We start from the raw sequence: 21030 nt of genomic DNA on the forward strand, positions 1-21030 counted from the left end.
TCACATTCTCCGAAAAGTTCTTGGTGGGTTTGACTGGGCAGCGCTTCCTGGGAGAAGTCCCATTCGCTGTCTGGGCTGCGTGTAGAGGGGGCAAGGGCCCTGAGCTGATGATGAGCCTAACCAGCCTGACCGTGCCAGGATCACCCGAACCCTCTTTGCTGCAGTTTTCATTTTAATCTGTACATAATAATGAGGGTGATGATGGTGATCATGATGATAGTAATAATTCAAGTTCAAGATTATTACACTGTACAGCGACGTGCATCCACGTGTGTGTGTGTGTGTGTGTGTGTGTGTGTGTGTTTGCGCGCGCGCGCTCGTGTGTGCGTGTGTGGCTGCTTGCTCTAGTCGACCTCTGCCGGCTTTATATTGCGAGACCAATGAGATACCATATCGCAGTTTAACATGAATACCCCACTCAGACACAATATACTGACTCCGAGCAGACCCTTAAGGCCAAGCGTCAGACAGATTAACAAGTATAGTGAGTCGCTTAACGTCTTTTACTATGACAGGGATCGTACCACCGATCTTCGTCCGGGCGGTACTGCTTACAGGAAACAAAATACATGTAGATCAGTTTCACAGAATACCACTATCGTAATTCCACGACCCATGTCAAAGCATTAACATGAAATATTCAGTGTTCTCTTTAAAGATAATTTTAACCATAATTCATTAATAATCAACACTAATGTTCGACTGTTTGAAACTTTAAACCATAAACTATTGATTGTATCTATTGTTTTCCGTAGATGTGTTTTACTGATTATTTCAATAGTACAATGAACCTGATACTATTTCAAAATTATCTTAAATAATTGAATAATTGGTCTCGGTACAACGTTACTCGTCTTGACTTTTACCGTTGTTACTCAGCGCGCCCTCCAGGCAGTGTTGGTATTCTGTGTGTCACACAGGATGCTGGCCTTCTCCGGACTTGGGCTGCATATGCTCATGCTGATTGAGGTCTTTGCAGGTAGAACAGTTTTACTATTATTATGCTTATTATTATGTACAGATTAAAATAGAAACATGCAGCAAAGAGGGTTCGGGTGATCCTGGCACGGTCAGGCTAGTTAGGCTCATCATCAGCTCAGGGCCCTTGCCCCCTCTACACGCAGCCCAGAAAGCGAATGGGACTTCTCCCAGGAAGCGCTGCCTAGTCAAACCAACCAAGAACTTTTCGGAGAATGTGAAGACTCCCCAACACTGCAGCCTTCAGCATTTCCAAGATTGTCAGGAGGGCTGTATTCTTGGCAGCAAATCCGGGTACGCCCCCAATGTCAGCCAACAGATTAGGAGGTACCAAACCTAAGGCACCGAGAACAATGGGAGTCGGACAACTTGGTACTTGGGATGCAAGCGTGACATTTGAAAGCGAGGTCCGCATATTTGCCATGTTTTTCCTGAATCTTGTCAATCACATTATTGTCAAAAGGGACAGAAAGTTCAATTATATAAATGATTTCATTGGATTTATCAAAAAATACAAGATCAACTTTGTTGGCCTTGATAGGCCTGAGGCTGCATACGGACCTATTCCAAAGAATTTTGTATAGTCCAAGCGAAGGACTCTGCAGGGTTGCTGATCATCTCAACACACTGCACATACACTCGATGCAGTGGTCGTTCAGATAGCCTCTCCTTGAAAAACTTAGCCTGGGCCGATTTGACATGGCATTTCGCTTGGTTGACACTGGTCAACAAAATTAGCACTGACATTGAGATTATGGTTCACATCCTTGGCTCGTTTAAGAAAACTGTTGAATGCCTTGTTTTCATCATGAGTCTTGACATGCTTCACAAGAGGATCATCAGACAAATAAATGTGTGCAAAAATGCACAGTACAATTCTATCACGAAGAGCCTCCACGTTAATCAAACCACGTCTTACCATTATAATTGGTACATATAAGTGATTGGGGGACGAGATAGGGGTGGGATCTAATGTTTGGCATGGTTCTTCGTCTGAAGGTGTCAATACCGTGAATTTCTTGTTTCGTCCAATCAACAACACCAAAAGAATATGAAAGGGCGGCTACAGCATAAGTATTTGTGGTTTTGACTTTATTGCGAGCGTTTAGCTCTGAACTCCAGATTTTCTTATGTCTACATTTGTACTCTGCCCGAAGTGTTTCCTTGATATGGGCATTCTGGAGTTTGTCCCTAATCTGCATTCCCAAAGGACGTATAGGCCTGACCTTCCACGAGATGGTCAATAACTCCTTCTCCAAGTAAACTGACTGATCCCCCCTCTTCACCTTGCCACGTTTCAGATGAAGAATGTTGCACTTGTCGAGTCCAAAGTACATGCCCATGTCATAAGAAAAGGACTCGACAAGGATATTCTGGATTTATTAGTGTTGAGCCTCCATTGGCAATAAGCTCAAGGTCATCCATGTAAAGGAGGTGAGTAAGGGGTGTTGGGGATCTGTGCTGAGGAGGTCCAGGATGATAACCTTCCTCTTTGCTTAGCAACAAGCTTGAAGTGTTTAAGTGGCAAAGAGGAAAGAAAAGGAGGAAAGGGATAACGCTGAATATTCCTCTTCTAATTGGAATGGGTTCCGTAATCACCACCTGCCCCTGCGAATACGTCTCAAGTTGAGTTGACCAGCAACTCATTCAAGACTTGAGTAAACCAAGTAGTCGCTCGGGGAGGTCAATACATTCCAGTGACTTCACATTCTTTTCCTTTAGGGACAGAATCATAAGCTTTTATCTAGTCTATTCAACACATTAAGGGTTACGGTGGTAAGTTTTAATCTCTTCAAGGATAATGTTTTAACCAGCAATTCATCCCTACAACCGACCATATCCCTTTCTGCCTCCTTTCTGTCTATGCAAACAATGTCTTTGGAAGCGAAGTATGATGACATAAGATCTGTAAGACACCCTGTAAATAGTTTGTTTTGTGTATTCAGACAAGTAATATGGCGGGTGTTTTTGGGATAAATGAATTCACCTTTCTTTGGGAGAAGTACATTTAGAAAGTGGTCAAAAGTAACAAATGTTATATTTGGGAAACACTTTCTTAGTAAAGAACTGATTCTCGTACTTTTTTGGTTTCTAAATCGCATTGTGTGTTCATTTATCAATGTAGATACGCAAAGCATATTTTTATGCCATTTCGTTCAGCCATTGTCACTGCTATAATTGTTCTTTCAAGTCTAGACAATGCAACATACGCTGTTGCTAACATAGGATGAGCCAACAAAAGAGTTTGTATGCCATTCAGTTCAACTTTTAAATATGTATCATGTATGCCACTATGATTGTAACAACTTTATACCTCTTGTGCCTTGAAAACTATACCAAATGTTACAAAAGTCATCATTGTAAAGACATATTACTAGTTCTGTTTTCATGATATTCTTTTACTAGTCGTATAATACAAATGTATTAAAACGCAAATGTGTCATGTTCTAATTCCTGATTCTGAAGGTACCTCAAGCAAATTACAATTTGTTTCACCTTCGGGGTTGCATATGTGCGTTTTATGACAGTATAGCTACTTGCATCAACTGGTGGGTGTGATACGTAGTGTCTTGGCGCCGTCTTCATCCTCATGATCCAAGTTATCGTGTAATGCCTATAGTATGTTATTTACATCCTTTTAGGATGCTGCTCATAGATCTTTCATCCTTTTAGGAGAGATGTTCCACAACCTAGCGCATGACAAGAAGGCGACAATAAACCGGGACCGCTTCCCCCCCAAACCTGTTCCTTTCACCGTTGATGGGACAACGAAAAGGAACCCTGCATTCATGTCCAACGGAGGATCATTTGTGTGGCGCGTGGACCTTGGCAACCGCTGCCAAATATCTACAGTAATTCTCGCCCTGAAGAAAATGCCCAAGAGTAAGATATGCATGTGTGATTATTGTATTGATATGAAACTATAACCGGCGGCCTGGGAATAATCGAGTCTGCACTAGCTGATTTGTGGTTGATATCATGAGCATCGTACCACACCGCTTGGCATGATATCAAGCTGGTAACCATCCACCCAATCCACGTAGTCGCATCTCACGGCAAGAATATTCCTAGGGTGGAAGGGGGATGTAGTCGGTCATACATTTGTATTTCACATTATATTCAGAATGGAACTTATCACGAAACATTATGGGATACTAGACATACACAAAACATTAGTTGGTTATGAGGTTTCCTGACGGTCATTTTGGCCGACACATGATAGTGTTTGATTCTGTTCTATCTTATTTGTTGCCGTGAAAATCACCTCGGCTAATGTGTGTACGAGTATTTGTGATTGGAGTCATGACTACAAGATCACCTTACATTTGCAGTCTAAATAAAGTGATCTTAAATAATGCAGAGAAGCATGCCATGGAAAACGTAACTCAAAATCAGTCAAGGAAAAATACAATATATTGTACCGTACATTTAGCACAACTGTCACAAGATAGCGTGACTATTCTGTTTCGAAAGTGTCGCGATAGTGGCGTTAAAGTGGCGCGATAGTGGCGTGAAAGTGGCGCGATAGTGCCGTGAAAGTGTCGCGAAAGTGCCGCGATCTTGTAAAATGTTATCGCGAAAGTGTCTCGAAAGTGGCGCAATAGTTTCGCGTTAATGGCTCAAAGGTGGCGCGATAATTCCGCGTTAGTGCCGCAATAGTGGCGAGAAAATTTCGCGAAATGTTCGGGAAATAGGGGAAGTCACTTATGAAATGTAGTGAATGAACGTCAATAAAGCGGGTAATTTGTATGCGAAAATAGGGGAAGTTACTTATGAAATGTAGTGTATGAACGTCAATAATGCGGTTAATTTGTATGCGAAAATAGGGGAAGTTACTTATGAAATGTAGTGTATGAACGTCAATAATGCGGTTAATTTGTATGCGAAAATAGGGGAAGTTACTTATGAAATGTAGTGTATGAACGTCAATAATGCGGTTAATTTGTATGCGAAAATAGGAGAAGTTACTTATGAAATGTAGTGTATGAACGTAAATAATGCGGTTAATTTGTATGCGAAAATAGGGGAAGTTACTTATGAAATGTAGTGTATGAACGTCAATAATGCGGTTAATTTGTATGCGAAAATAGGGGAAGTAAATTATGAAATGTAGTGTATGAACGTAAATAATGCGGTTAATTTGTATGCGAAAATAGGGGAAGTTACTTATGAAATGTAGTGTATGAAGTCAATAATGCGGTTAATTTGTATGCGAAAATAGGAGAAGTTACTTATGAAATGTAGTGTATGAACGTCAATAATGCGGTTAATTTGTATGCGAAAATGCTGGAACAAATATCCTCCTCGGGTCTAAAAAAATAAAACCTACAATGTGCATGGTGGATGTTCTAAACATGAATGTGTAATGGGCCCAAAACATATTGTTTGACTCTTGTTTTGAAAATGTTCTGTCGCTATTTTGCACAGGAATAATATACATTATATATCATTGCAGGGGCACCTGCAAAGGTTCAGATAACTGTATACAATAACACCTATGATATACGTGCACGCCAAGGCCGTAGATGCTCTACAGGAACGTTGCATGGACCGCAATGGACGGGCGTCTGTATCGAATCTGGGAGATACGTTGTTTTGGATATACATCATCAAGTACGCCTAACCCTTTACGAGGTTCTTGTAATGGGAAACTCATTCCACTATGAAATCTGTGAGTGTGCTATATATATTGAATACCCTATTCTAACATATTTTATATATAAACACGTTATTCAGACAAATCAACCGTCCAGGCCACTATGCTTGATATAAGTTCTAAATTATTGTGTTTTTCAAACATATTGAGTTCGACCTTACAGAGCACGTTTTAACTTATTTTTAACTCTTGGAGCCATAACTTGAGGTATAGATATTGTGAGAGTTCGTCGGGGCCAGACTGTAAGTTCGACACAACCGGGTATTCGACACATCCAAGTTAGAGACAACGGCTCAGTGACTTGGTTGATAACGTGTCATTTACAGCCCACGTAGTTGGAATAGTGTTGCGTGCGGTGTAAAACAACATTGATCATGACTTGTTTACAGTTCTTGCGTGATATATGTATAACGTAACGGCCTCCGCGAGGGTCACTCGTAATGTATGCTTACCATTGTCACTGCGTCTCCGCTGGGTATGTCTTAACATGTAGTGGATATATACTGCCGGGCAAACTAAAGTGTACATCAATGTTTGATGGTGGCTAAAATGTAACAAACATGAAAAGGTTATTCAACAAATGATGTATTTGATACGGGTATCATTGTATGTTTTGAACGTTAAGTTTGCAGTGTTTCGGCGATTACATTCAGCCGAGTAAGGTTTTGATAACGTTTTGATCAAATCCAATTTTCAAGTCCAAGCCGTATAACCGCGGCCTGGAAATAATCGAGTCTGGACCAGACAATCAAGTGATCGATATTGTGAGCAACGATCCACGCCATCGGGGAACAAGTACACCTTTCAACCAAGTCACCCAACCAGACCATCCTCATCCTCTACATGTTCATTACTCGTGTTTCGGTAACCTTCTCTGACCCCTGGACCCACCCACAATGTGTTCGCGATCTCAAATGACCTACTTGACTTGGGTAAGGGAGGTAACTCGTATTGCCGAGAAAGCAAAGCCACTGACATTTTTTATGGAGGTGAAGACATCCTTTCCGTCCAAAAGATTTTTGAAGGATTTCTCAAGCGTGCCAGTTACTTTTCAACATCGTAATCAATAGGACTGGCCGCAAGAGTGTTCATATCTCCAATCAAACATTGAGACTGGTTTGTAACTCGCATAGTGATTGGTTCGTTAGACGTAGTAGCGTAGCCTATCAAATTGGCTAAGGGAAATCAGGGGCAGGTCATTCAAGTTCCATAAACCCTTGTGGATGGGTTCAGGGGTTGGGGAAGGTTTACTGAAATGCAAGCCCTGGACATATAGAGGATGGACCATACTATCATTTTGATCGCCTCGTGCGACCAGCATAGGTTGCTAAACCGGCTCCCCACTCGGGTTTGCCAGGTATAGTTCAACTCACATATCGTTTTAATGTGTCTGTTGAAGATAGCAGCATGGTCTCAACAAGAAAGTTGAAGTAAGTGATTGGCTGAAACTGAGGGTCAATGCCAATACTTTTTAAAACTGGAAATACATACCAATTTTACTGCAGAGCAAATGAAAGTATACACTGAACTAGATTTAACTAAAAAATTACAAAGGTTATCAACACGTTACTAAGCTGAAAACAATCACCGAAACACTGCAAACTTAAGGTTCAAAGCACAAATATCAAATACATCACCAACAAATATACTTCATTGTTTGTGTCATGTTTAGCTGGGGGCATGGGTGGCCCGGTCGTCTTAGGCGCCGCGATTCGCTGTGCAGAGTTGCGTCCCTTGGGCACGCCAAAAACCTATGATTGTGGGTACGAATCCCGGTTCACCCTAATTATGTTTCTAGGTTTGTCAGGACCATACCCGTGCTCGTGGGTTTCACTGAAGTGGGAAACGTCTGAGACCTGCATCACTTCGGGCTTTCCTCCCACATTAAGCTGACACACCGCGATATAACTGGAATATTGTTAAAAGCGGCGTAAAACCCAACTCACTCACTTAGTCATGTTTAGCTACAATCAAACATGGATGAAGACGTTCCTTTGCCCGGCAGGAGGTAGCGGGAGATACTGGACATTCTGCGTTAGAGTCGCGCTGCATATGACAGCTTTCGTATGAAGGTAGTCAGAGAACTGGGACTTAGGGTTTCAAATTGTACAGCACTGCATTTAGGCCCAATCAAGAACTGATGTAATTAGTGTTGAGTTGATCAGTGTGGAATGCCTTTAGGTTCCTCATTATGTTAGATGGAGACAAGGTACATTAATTTGGTGTGAGTTTGAAGTGGACGTGCATTTCTCAAAACAAGAGATAATGACATGAGACTGAAAATGCGTGGTGGTATATAATGATTTCTGGGGCCTTCCAGAAATGACAGCGACGACTGTTTTTGGACAAGGAACTTGCAAACACGTTTCTAGTTACATCTGTTTCTCTTTCTTAAATAGCCAAATCTGCAGGGAAGTACGACAACCTTGCACTCGGTAAACCAGTGAAAATGAGTACTGCGTTCAAAATAAATATCCTCAAACCCGCACTAACAGTCGATGGTCGAGACACAATGGACTCTGTGTATGCTTCGGGGAAATGTACGTGGGCTGCAACTATGTTTCTGGATGCCGAACCGTGGTGGTTTGTGGATCTGGGTCAAATGTGCCAAGTCCATGGTCTCCGAATAATACATCTGTTTCTTTATGGTAAGCCAGGTTAATACTGTGTATGATAATAAACATTGAGCATACATTCACGTTATAAGCCTTATTGTAAAAGTAATAGGAATGTGTGCTGCAATATGATTGGTTGTAAGACGTTGTTAAATAGGAATGTGTGCTGCAATATGATTAGTTGTAAGACGTTGTTACATAGGAATGTGTGCAGCAATATGATTGGTTGTAAAACGTTGTTAAATAGGAATGTGTGCAGCAATATGATTGGTTGTAAAACCTTGTTATATAGGAATGTGTGCAGCAATATGATTGGTTGTAAAACCTTGTTATATAGGAATGTGTGCTGCAATATGATTGGTTGTAAAACGTTGTTAAATAGGAATGTGTGCTGCAATATGATTAGTTGTAAAACGTTTTTAAATGGGTTGGGACTTGAAAATCTTTCGGACTTTGCCCGATTTTTCTTGACCACTTTTTTAATCTATAGCCAAATTTTAAAATAACGCGCGATTTGAAATGGATACCCTTTAAAATTCTGCAATTCATTCACATTCTGCTACCCAGGGTCATTAAGCATGAAATCATTTGACGTCATCCATTTAAGGGTTGTTTTTAATTCTTTGTGTATTTATCGAAGGATAACAGTGACAAGCGTAGCTGAATTTATGGCAAACATTATTACAATGCAAATCATCCTTTCGAAGATTAAAAAGTTGCATTGACTCAAGGATAAACATGTATGCTGTCCCTCACAGTCAACGCCCTGTTTCACATACATGTCTCGTACAGAGATATTTTTGCACCAAGACTGCAATATGACATCAATGTATATGTTTGTTAAACTTTTAAACCAAAATCGTTACAGTACACTATTTATAAAGTATGTAATTGTCATGCATCACTTATTTGGTACAGTTTTATTTGCAAGATCTTTCGGAAACTTTAACACAGGGTCTGATCGGATGTGATAGTAACTAAATAATCTTAACACACTGAAAATTAATACCCTATTTTCAATCTAAACGAGATGATTAAATGCACTGTTGTGCTTCATATCTACCAAAAACATCTGTGTATTTCGTTTATGAGAAAATGATGCTCTAATACTGACCACAGATGAGGAATATCTTTTCAGCTGAAGATTAAAGGGTCTTATGCGACTGAGAAATGTATGTCCTACTATGTGGTTCTAATAATCGTAATAAAGATGAACTCTCTGGGTCTTGTGGCTACTGAGAAGCGAATAATCAAAATAAAATTAATGATTATTATTTTTTACTAGATTGCCAGTTCATCACCTGACTGAAACATAAAGTTTTTCTATAAACATGAATAACCCCACTCAGACTCCGAAGCGCCAAGCAGGAAAACTGAAAGTACCATATTTTAGCGTCTTTGTTGTTACCCGACCGGAATCGAACCACCGACCTTTGGCTCTCTATCATTTGGACCTGAAAGTATTAAGCGATTAACAAAATTATTAGGGTCCTTTTCCATTTCTTGTTTATTCTCAAACCGTGATCACTGAATGTGAACAGTTAATACACGACTAGACAATGCCGTTTAGAAAGTGATCACATGTAACAAATGTTATAAACTGAAGAACAAAAGAAAACACATCTCTCAGTTGATTATATCATATGTTTGATTTTCAATTAAAACCTTTAATAATTAAAAAAAGGAATTCGCATAATACACAATTGCTTGTGGGTATGTTAGACATCTCATCTTTAAAAATAAATAATTGTGCTTTTTCAGCAAAAAATGGTGGGGTCATGTGGTCAATTCATTTCTTACCCAGATCTTCATTGAACCAATGTTTATTTACAAAACATTACCCATCCACAGATTACTTTTTACAAACTGTTGCTGGAATGAGTGGTGGTGAAATAGACAATATCAAATTTAACACCACTTCTTTCAATTTTCAATTACAGAAAAAACAACCTCAGTATTTTTTCTTGTGCCCCTCAGTTTATTTGGTTTTACACTTTCTTAGTAAAGAATACATTTGGAACCCACTCTCTTAGCGTGAGGCACCTAATCACCAGTGTGTATGGGTTCGAATCCCGGATGGGAATCAACCCCCAAAAGTATTAGAATTTGTACTTAACTAACAAAGTGTAACCCCACATACAACATGTGCTAAGTTTAAGAACAGTGAGTCCTTTTGACTTGTAGTTAACGATTTGTCATGTGAGTGTTTCATCATTATCTGTATGATTGTACCAGGGAGGCCTTACAACACTACGGTTGAGGTGCTCAGTGAGGACCCTGGAAACCCTTCACAACCGGGCTTTTTTTGTTTTTACCTCGAAGGAGACATCACTCAAGAGGTGGAATTCGACTGCCTGAGGCCAATCATTGGCAGATACGTCCGACTGAGGAAAATGAAAAACACCAAGTTGAAGGACGACTGCTTGGGACTGTGTGACGTTTATGTTTTCGGCATCCCACAAAGGACCGGTGAGATTCAAAGACAATTTATCCATTTCAAGTCTTCATTATCCAGTCAAGTTTTTCAGGATAGTTTGTACTCGTTTCTATATACCTAGTGAAGTTGTTTCAGAATAGTGAAGGGGCGGTCGGGTAGCCTAGTGGTTAAAGGTACATGGGTACAATGTGTGAAGCCCATTTCTGGTGTCCCCCGCCGTGATATTGCTGGAATATTGCTAAAAGCGGCGTAAAACCATACTCACTCACTCACTCACTCACTCAGAATAGTGAAACTGTGTATTTGTCCAGATCTACTTGATTCTTTATTATTCAGTCAAGTTGTTTCAGAATAGTGTGGGAGGGCGGAAGGTCGTTGGTCCGATCCCCGTCCTCCTCATACCAAAAGACGTTAAAAGATGGTACTGGTTGTTATCAAGCATGGCGCTCGGCTTTAAGCAGCTAAAACAAGGACTGGTCGGCTCGGAGTCAGTCTGAATGGGGTATTCATGTCAAACAGTGATATGGTATAAACATGGCATTGGTCCGGACTAGTACAAGTAGGGTTAGAGTTAGGGTTAGGGTTAGGTTAACGTTAGATCTATAAATCGATTTACAATGTACGACTACCGATCAATAGAGCAAGGGTCCCCTTGAGCCGGACGCACCCGACCACTTTCGCAACTTTCAATTTGATTTAACGTAAAAGGATAAGCGTGGTGAAATGAAGTCTGTCTAAATTATCTGGACAGATATCGAGACTTGCTTGGGATGATCCGGTTGTGCCATCGGTGTCCCCTTTAAAGCGTATTTAGGGGCGCTGTTTCGGGAGGTGTTGTTCATGAATGAACGTACACGACAGCACGACCAGATCACTTTAAGTTAACTGTTCCGACAATGCCCATATTTGGTCATATATCAATATTCATGCGCAACCAGATTTTGCAACCGGTTTCAGTTTGGTCTGTCAACGAACGAAAGTTGTTATGTATTTACACTTAAATATATTTTTAACGTGGGTAATAAATAAAATACCACACTCATTCTCGTTAGATACCATTTTTACGAAACTCGTGAACTTTCTATGGTATCTGACCTCGCTTTCGCTCGGTCAGATACTATTGAAAGTCCACTCGTTTCGTAAAAATGGTATCTAATGAGAATGAGTGTAGTATTCTCTATGTATCTGTTCAGGCGTACTTGTTTCTTCGTTACCCAGTCATGTTGCTTCGGAATAGTGTGTATCTGGTCAGACGTACTTGTTTCTGCGTTACCCAGTCATGTTGCTTCAAAATAATGTGTATCTGTTCAGACGTACTTGTTTCTTCGTTACCCAGTCATGTTGCTTCAGTATAGTGTGTATCTGGTCAGACGTACTTGTTTCTGCGTTACCAAGTCATGTTGCTTCAAAATAATGTGTATCTGGTCAGACGTACTTGTCTCTGCGTTACCCAGTCATGTTGCTTCAAAATAATGTGTATCTGGTCAGTCGTACTTGTTTCTTCGTTGCAAAGTCATGCTGCTTCAAAATAGTGTGTATCTGTTCAGACGTATTTGTTTCTTCGTTACCCAGTCATGTTGCTTCAAAAAAATGTGCATCTGGTTGGACGTACTTGTTTCTTCGTTACCCAGTCATGTTGCTTCAGTATAGTGTGTATCTGGTCAGACGTACTTGTTTCTGCGTTACCCAGTCATGTTGCTTCAAAATAATGTGTATCTGGTCAGACGTACTTGTCTCTGCGTTACCCAGTCATGTTGCTTCAAAATAATGTGTATCTGGTCAGACATACTTGGTCAATCGTACTTGTTTCTTCGTTGCCAAGTCATGCTGCTTCAAAATAGTGTGTATCTGTTCAGACGTACTTGTTTCTGCGTTACCAAGTCATGCTGCTTCAGAATAGTGTGTATCTGTTCAGACGTACCTTTTTCTTTATTATGGGGTCATGTTGCTTCTGAATAGTGTGTATCTTTTTAGATGTACTTGTTTCTTCATTATCTGGTCATGTTGCTTCAGAATAGTGTGTATCTGGTCAGACGTACTTGTTTCTGCGTTACCCAGTCATGTTGCTTCAAAATAATGTGTATCTGGTCAGACGTACTTGTTTCTTCGTTGCCAAGTCATGCTGCTTCAGAATAGTGTGTATGTGTTCAGACGTACTTGTTTCTTCGTTACCAAGTCATGCTGCTTCAAAATAGTGTGTCTCTGTTCAGACGTACTTGTTTCCTCGTTACCAAGTCATGCTGCTTCAAAATAGTGTGTATGTGTTCAGACGTACTTGTTTCCTCGTTACCAAGTCATGCTGCTTCAAAATAGTGTGTCTCTGTTCAGACGTACTTGTTTCCTCGTTACCAAGTCATGCTGCTTCAAAATAGTGTGTATGTGTTCAGACGTACTTGTTTCCTCGTTACCAAGTCATGCTGCTTCAAAATAGTGTGTATGTGTTCAGACGTACTTGTTTCCTCGTTACCAAGTCATGTTGCTTCAGAATAGTGTGTATCTGTTCATAAAACTGGAATATTCCTGAGTGCGGGGTTTAACACCAAACAAACCAAACAAATAAGACGTTCTTGTTTCTTCATTATCAGGTCATGTTGCTTCAGAATGGTGTTTATCTTGCATCTATTCACGCCTGATTGAAGGCTAAAAGCTATAGGGTATTTTGGCGCATGGGAGGTCCAGTCATTTAAGGTTTCTGCAATTCAGCATTAAGACGCAATTCACTCACACACTGTAGGGTATTTCATCGTGTCTCACGGAAAACAGAACGCATTGGCTCTGTAGCTCACCTGCAATATGTATTTACAATTTAATAAAGACTCAACACTGAAGCTACTGTCAGTTATGAAATAGATACTAGATTATCATTGAGGACCAGGAGACCGGCCATTTTATGTTCTGTGCATAACTATTTTTTTTCAACCACATCTGGGACAATTTATTTTGGGGGATAAGACTATCAAGTGGTCGGGCCCCAACTGATAAATGTTGAAGTAGGAACAGTATTTGAAGAAAAATTGTGATAGTTGCTACTGTAAAGCACTTGTGCAATACAAACAAATGGTCTCTACGTAAAACTTGATTCCTTGAGAGAGATGGTCGGTTAGCATAGTGGTTAAAGCATTTGCTCTTTAGCCAAAGACCTGGGTTCGATTCCTGACATGGGTACAATGTGTGAAGCCCATTTCTGGTGTCCCCCGCCGTTATATAGCTGCTACAAAGAGGCGTAAACCCATACTCACCCACTCACCCACTCACTCACTCACTCACTCACTCACACGAATCCTTGAGGAGACTTTTTGAAATATGACAAAGTGTTGTCATTTCATGAAAGTGTAACCGGAAGCAGAACACCACCTTTTCCCGAATGTCCTAGATCTCACAGATATACCAGATCTTGTTTACAATATTTAAATATTAAATCATGCTTCCCCTTGGTAACTTCCCTTCAGAAAGACACCATGACTGCCAACCGAGGATATCAAACAGGCCATATTATTAGTAACTTACTGCGAATTTATCTTATATGAAACAATTAATACGAAATACTTACACAAAAAAGAGTAAAATCTTATAAAAGTTGTTGTCTGTTAATGTCTTGTCTATAATTCAATATGCAACTAAAATAAGTAAATCGTCAAGCTTCACGTTGGTGTAAGGGTATATTCTTCATGTCCTAGGAGCGACCAGTCCCCCTCAAACACAACCACAACATGAAACTTCCCTGATGAGGGGAAACCAAAACGAGGATTCCGAGGTCAATGATCCACCAACTAATCTGGGTCCACGTTGTTCCTGTACAGATGATGCTAGAGGGCGAGGAGTTACCTCGATCAGGCTTTGCATGACTCTCTGTGGTTTGCAGTCATCTGCTGGAAACCAAATTTTCCAACAACAACTCAAGGCCATTCCGGCACACTGTTGGGCAGCAGAGAAAAAACTGGTGGTGGTATTGTAAATGGTATATAATATTGACACACAAGTTACATATACGCGCGCGCACACACACGCACGCACGCACGCACGCCCACACACGCAAGCACACAGGCACACACACATGTCCCCTCCCCCTACACAAGCACACACACACACACACACACACACGCACTAATTTCATCGTAGTTAAATTACTTTTTACATGCAGAGTAAAGAACTATGTGACAGGTCATTTATATTATTGAACTTTAGACATGAATTCCAATAATAAAATGTGAACGAGTGTTGCAAGTTTTCGTGTTTTGTGTCATGTTTTCTCAGATTCTGATAACCCTTCGGAATTCGTGGGCAGAATATTTCTCTAGAACGACCTCTGGTAATTCACGTCTTGTTCACATCGAAGCAGGCTTCACTTCGTCACGCTGCGTTTCTTCACATTTAAACCAATTGTAAGTACTGGTCAGGTGCAACATGCTTATAGGACTTTACCCATATACTTTTGGCGTACGTATTTATCATTTCACTACCCGTTTCTTCACCCTGTGAACAATTTGGCACCGTCGTACCCCGAAGACCAATAACCTTATCATGTCAGGTCAAGCGTAACATACAACCTTAGAACTGATCATATCACAGTCCTCGTTCATAACGATATATAATAAAATAAAATATAGAATATCCAGTCGACGAGAGAATATTGATAGTTTAGGCATAGAAGAATCTAATGTTGCTCCATATTCCTCCTAAGGTGGCAGAACATTTAACATTTTACTTACCAAAATATGGCTTGATAGTGCCTCTAAAACAGATTCGACTGATGGTACGCGACGCAAGCATTGGGTTTTTAGCAAACATGCGGCAGTCATTAAAATGGTACAAATCTGAACCATATCTGGTTATAGGTGTGCATGCTTAATCACGAATCCAAATAGATATGGAGAAATGGGTTCACCTCGAAAGTTTGATTGGAAAAATAATAACAAACTGCTCTGCAAATGTTAATTTTATCGAGAACTTTTTACCTCATTAACAAAATGTTGGAAATTTTGAAGCTCGGGAAATAACTGATTTTTTAAATTTTCCTCAAATGAGACTTTTGATATGTGTAATAATGCCTTATGGTAGTAAAACAGATGAAATCAATTTGTTTGTGGTTGTCCATTTTCATTCACAAATTGACAGGACTAGTATCCTCTATTGTTTTCATTCGACACCGAGGTGCCATGTTTAGTGTCGTCGAAAAATCGGCAGCTACCTGTCCCCTAGTTTAGGAAGACAGGAGCCCAGTCAAAAAGTGCCTTAAATGAGCATTTGTTAAGAAAAGCGTCAATAGTCAGCTTTTCCTTTAGGTCGAGCAATATTCCACCAGCTATAGCCTACTACGTGTCACTAGTTCTGAGGTGCTATAAAGCATGCTCTTTCTACCAAGATGTCAAAGAGCATCATACGACACAGAAGTTGCTTGATCAAGGTTACATCATTCAAGGCTTCAGTAAAGATTTCAAGGAAAGGCTCGAGGAATCATTTCAATACTTTGAAAGAAAACTAATCATAGTGTTTATTTCCAAAAGAAGGACGTTACCTAAAGGTCTCGCTATCTCCAAAAACACTTTTGAAAGCCGAGTAATTGTTTGTTGATTAGGTTTATTAAACAGAAAGGTATTGATATATTTCCGAATCTCTTGTTTCCAAAGCTTCACTTCAGTAGGTTCATCATGCCTATGCAAGTCTAGTTTGAAGCAATTGTTTTCCCCTTTTGCGGATGTGTTTCTTGATGCACACGAATCGGAATTTCTGCCTGGACTGCAAAGTCAAAACAAGGTAATTTGACCAAAATGTTTAACTTAAGGTCACCTCCCTACGATAGGTCAAACACTCATTTATACCGAGTGGCATGTTCCGAAACGATTTGAGGGAGCCCTTTCCACTCCTCTTGCAGCGTTTGCCCATTTCGGTTAACGTAACGTCGTCCACGTCTCCCAATTATGTACCAGACGTATCCTGTGGCGGTGAAGTTTAGGAGTCATGGCTTACATTAAAGCAAAAGTAAAGAGCGTACATGTTACTGTTACTATCCTGAAGGTTCTTCGATTGGAAATGTCAAATTCACTAATGAGCCCCTACCCATGTGCACGGGGCAATTTCAAGTCCATGTGCAATGTTTCGGGTTTGTTGAGGCATAATTTTTTTTATGCCGACACCATTCTCTCATTTTCCAAAGCTGAATTTGCTTCTGACGATCCGATCCGATCCGATCCGATAGTTCATGATTCCCTACTTTGTTAAGTGTATATTACATTACATTACGTTATATATATATATATATATATATATATATATTCCAAAACATAAAAGGCCACAATCGACACAACTGACAACTGAAATATTGGACCGTAGTTCTTTTATTATACTGATTCCAGAGGACGTGTAACGAACGTTGTGCGAACTTCAGCGTAAGGCAACATAACATATTTGGGGGTAGGTCTGTAATCACTATGACTGCCTGAACGCCACTGCATATTGTTCATGGAAGGGTCACTGGACAGTGTTCCCGAGACAACATACATGCGCCAACAGTTGTGCCGTTTGGGCTAGTGCAATGGCCAGCCATCGGTCCTGACCTTCACCCCCATAGAACACGTCCGGACATGATTGGGAGACGTGAACGCCGTTACTGTAGCCGAAATGGGCAGACGCTGCAAGAGGAGTGGACAAGGCTCCCTCAATTTGTTTCGGAACACGCCATTCGGTATAAATGAGTGTTTGACCAAACGTAGGATTGTGACCCAGTATTGATCAAATGATCTCAAACCTTCATTTTTCACTAAATACTTCTGTTGTCTTTCTTGGTTGTTTGCACCCTTACAATACACCGCAACATGTTCTGTAGATTGCCATGTTACACCCAGTCCTCCCTTTATCACATCGATTCAATACCCATTCGTCACCACTCGCCCCTTTCTGAAACCTGCAATGTTCCCCCAATCGATGAAAGTAACTACGACAAACCAATCAGATTGCGTGTATGTCTTTAAGTATTTCGGTCAAAGAATCCTTCAGAAATAATGTTTGATTTTACGTTTATCTTGTATTTAAAAATATGCCCAAGATACAGATAAATTTGTTCAATCATACTGCATAAAAACTGAAGTCCGTCTGCACTATACATGATATAAGGCGGAAACAGGCGTGAATCATTTCGCATGAGTTGACAATTCTTTTAGCAGGTTTGTGTTGGTCATAAATGTTCATTACCATCACTCGATACTATTTGTATTTCTGTATTCATCTGTTATTTTCGAATATTCCCTACTCTTTTGGAAAGTATAGTAAAAGAAGAAAAGGTTAAGCCTAGTGGTTAAAGCGTTCGCTCGTCACGCCGAAGACCCGGGTTCGATTCCCTACATTGGTACAATGTGTGAAGCCCATTTCTGGTGTCCCCCGCCGTGATATTGCTGGAATATTGCTAAAAGCCGCGTAAAACCATACTCACTCACTCACTACTTCTGACTGTGTACATACTCTTGCCACTTCGCTATGACATATAAGTCAATGTTCATACTGTCAAAACTAGCACTGGCATATGTGACACAATGGTATTAACTGCTTGTAAATATAACCTTAAAAATGTCATTATGAACTTAATCAGTACTGCAATATTTGTTGCAAAATTGAATGGAGAAGAATTGTATGTGATGCAATATCCTTATATGAGGAAGATCGGTAGAAACTCAGACTGTCACTGAGAGAGGATCTGGAATAATGAACCAGCGTACTTGGGATAGCATATCAGTAGATAATAAATTATAACTACAAATCCTCTGAGAAACGGATTAGTATGCTATTGTCTATTGGCTTTTGAGGTAAGTTCGAACATCTCCTATATACTTCATCTCTTATATACTCCATCTCTTATATACTCCATCTCCTATATACTTCATCTCCTATATACTTCATCTCCTATATACTTCATCATCTTTATACTTCATCCCCTATATACTTCATCAACTATGTACTTCATCTCCTATATACTCCATCTCCTATATACTTCATCTCTTATTTACTTCATCTCTTATATACTTCATCTCCTATATACTTCATCTCTTATATACTTCATCCCCTATATACTTCATCTCCTATATACTTCATCTCTTATATACTTCATCCCCTATATACTTCATCTCCTTTATACTTCATCTCTTATATACTTCATCTCTTATATACTCCATCTCCTATATACTCCATCTCCTATATACTCCATCTCCTATATACTTCATCTCTTATATACTTCATCTCTTATATACTCCATCTCCTATATACTTCATCTCCTATATACTTCATCTCTTATATACTTCATCTCCTTTATACTTCATCTCTTATATACTTCATCTCCTATATACTTCATCTCTTATATACTTCATCTCTTATATACTTCATCACCTTTATACTTCATCTCTTATATACTTCATCTCTTATATACTTCATCTCCTATATACTTCATCTCCTATATACTCCATCTCTTATATACTTCATCTCCTATATACTCCATCTCTTATATACTTCATCTCTTATATACTTCATCTCCTTTATACTTCATCTCCTATGTACTTCATCTCCTATATACTTCATCTCCTATATACTTCATCTCTTATATACTTCATCACCTTTATACTTCATCCCCTATATACTTCATCAACTATGTACTTCATCACCTTTATACTTCATCCCCTATATACTTCATCAACTATGTACTTCATCACCTTTATACTTCATCCCCTATATACTTCATCAACTATGTACTTCATCACCTTTATACTTCATCCCCTATATACTTCATCAACTATGTACTTCATCACCTTTATACTTCATCCCCTATATACTTCATCTCCTATATACTTTATCACCTTTATACTCCATCTACTATATACTTAATCAACTATGTAATTCATCACCTTTATACTTCATCTCTTATATACTTCATCTCTTATATACTCCATCACCTTTATACTTCATCACCTTTTATACTTCATCCTCTATATACTTCATCAACTATGTACTTCATCACCTTTATACTTCATCCCCTATATACTTCATCAACTATGTACTTCATCACCTTTATACTTCATCCCCTATATACTTCATCAACTATGTACTTCATCACCTTTATACTTCATCCCCTATATACTTCATCAACTATGTACTTCATCACCTTTATACTTCATCCCCTATATACTTCATCTCCTATACACTTTATCACCTTTATACTCCATCTACTATATACTTCATCAACTATGTAATTCATCACCTTTATACTTCATCTCTTATATACTTCATCTCTTATATACTCCATCACCTTTATACTTCATCACCTTTATACTTCATCCCCTATATACTTCATCCCCTATATACTTCATCAACTATGTACTTCATCACCTTTATACTTCATCTCCTATATACTCCATCTCCTATGTACTTCATCAACTATGTACTTCATCTCCTATATACTCCATCTCCTATATACTTCATCACCTTTATACTTCATCACCTTTATACTTCATCCCCTATATACTTCATCAACTATGTACTTCATCACCTTTATACTTCATCTCCTATATACTCCATCTCCTATATACTTCATCACCTTTATACTTCATCACCTTTATACTTCATCAACTATGTACTTCAGCACCTATATACTCTATCTCCTATATACTCCATTCCTATATACTTCATCCTCTATGTACTTCATCTCCTATGTACTTCATCTCCTATGTGCTCCATCTCCTATGAACTTCGTCACCTATATACTTCATCTCCAATGTACTCCATCTCCTTTATACTTCATCACCTATATACTTCATCTCCCATGTACTTCATCTCCTATATACTCCATGTCCTATGTACTCCATATCCTATGTACTTAAGGAGGCACGGGTGGCCCAGTAGTCTAAGGCGCCGCGATTCGCTGTGCAGAGTTGCGTCCCTTGGGCACGCCAGAAACCTATGATTGTGGGTTCGAATCCCGGTTCGCCCCGATTATGTTCCTAGGTTTGTCAGCACCATACCCGTGATCGTGGGTTTCACCGAAGTGGTAAACGTCTGAGACCTGCATCACTTCGGGCTTTCCTCCCACATTAAGCTGACACGCCGTGATATAACTGGAACACTGTTAAAAGCGCCCTTAAACACAACTCACTCACTCACTCACTCCTATGTACTTAATATCCTATGTACTCCATCTAGTTGGTAATTCATCTGCAGGGTACTTCATCTGCTAGGTAATTCATCTACTTGGTGCTTCGTCTGATCTGAAAGGTGATAAATGAGAAGGCTACTGCTTTTGACTCATGAATACATTGTAAACCTGGTTTGGCCTGAATTTACAATAGGGTAAATATGTGCATAGACGA

General features: G+C 39.6%; 2 protein-coding genes across 2 annotated transcripts in view; one reads left to right on the forward strand and one right to left on the reverse strand.

Moving 5' to 3' along the window:
- The window catches only part of LOC124147233 (protein SERAC1-like), a 37353-nt gene extending 31158 nt beyond the window's left edge, over positions 1 to 6195 (reverse strand). Inside the window, exon 1 of the mRNA XM_048381508.1 lies at positions 6088 to 6195. The gene's annotated coding sequence lies outside the window, so the exon portion shown is untranslated. The remainder of the gene's footprint in view (positions 1 to 6087) is intronic.
- LOC124147234 lies at positions 904 to 14904 on the forward strand. Its single transcript, XM_046517889.2, has 6 exons — positions 904 to 979; positions 3652 to 3861; positions 5435 to 5650; positions 8035 to 8283; positions 10486 to 10719; positions 14365 to 14904. Exons 1-6 carry the CDS (start codon positions 922 to 924, stop codon positions 14640 to 14642), a joined length of 1245 nt encoding a protein of 414 aa, XP_046373845.2. The 5' UTR covers positions 904 to 921; the 3' UTR covers positions 14643 to 14904.
- The last annotated feature ends 6126 nt before the right edge of the window (positions 14905 to 21030 follow it).

The sequence above is a fragment of the Haliotis rufescens genome, unplaced genomic scaffold, assembly GCF_023055435.1.
Source record: "Haliotis rufescens isolate VD_foot unplaced genomic scaffold, xgHalRufe1.0.p SCAF_39, whole genome shotgun sequence".
Classification (NCBI taxonomy): domain Eukaryota; kingdom Metazoa; phylum Mollusca; class Gastropoda; order Lepetellida; family Haliotidae; genus Haliotis; species Haliotis rufescens.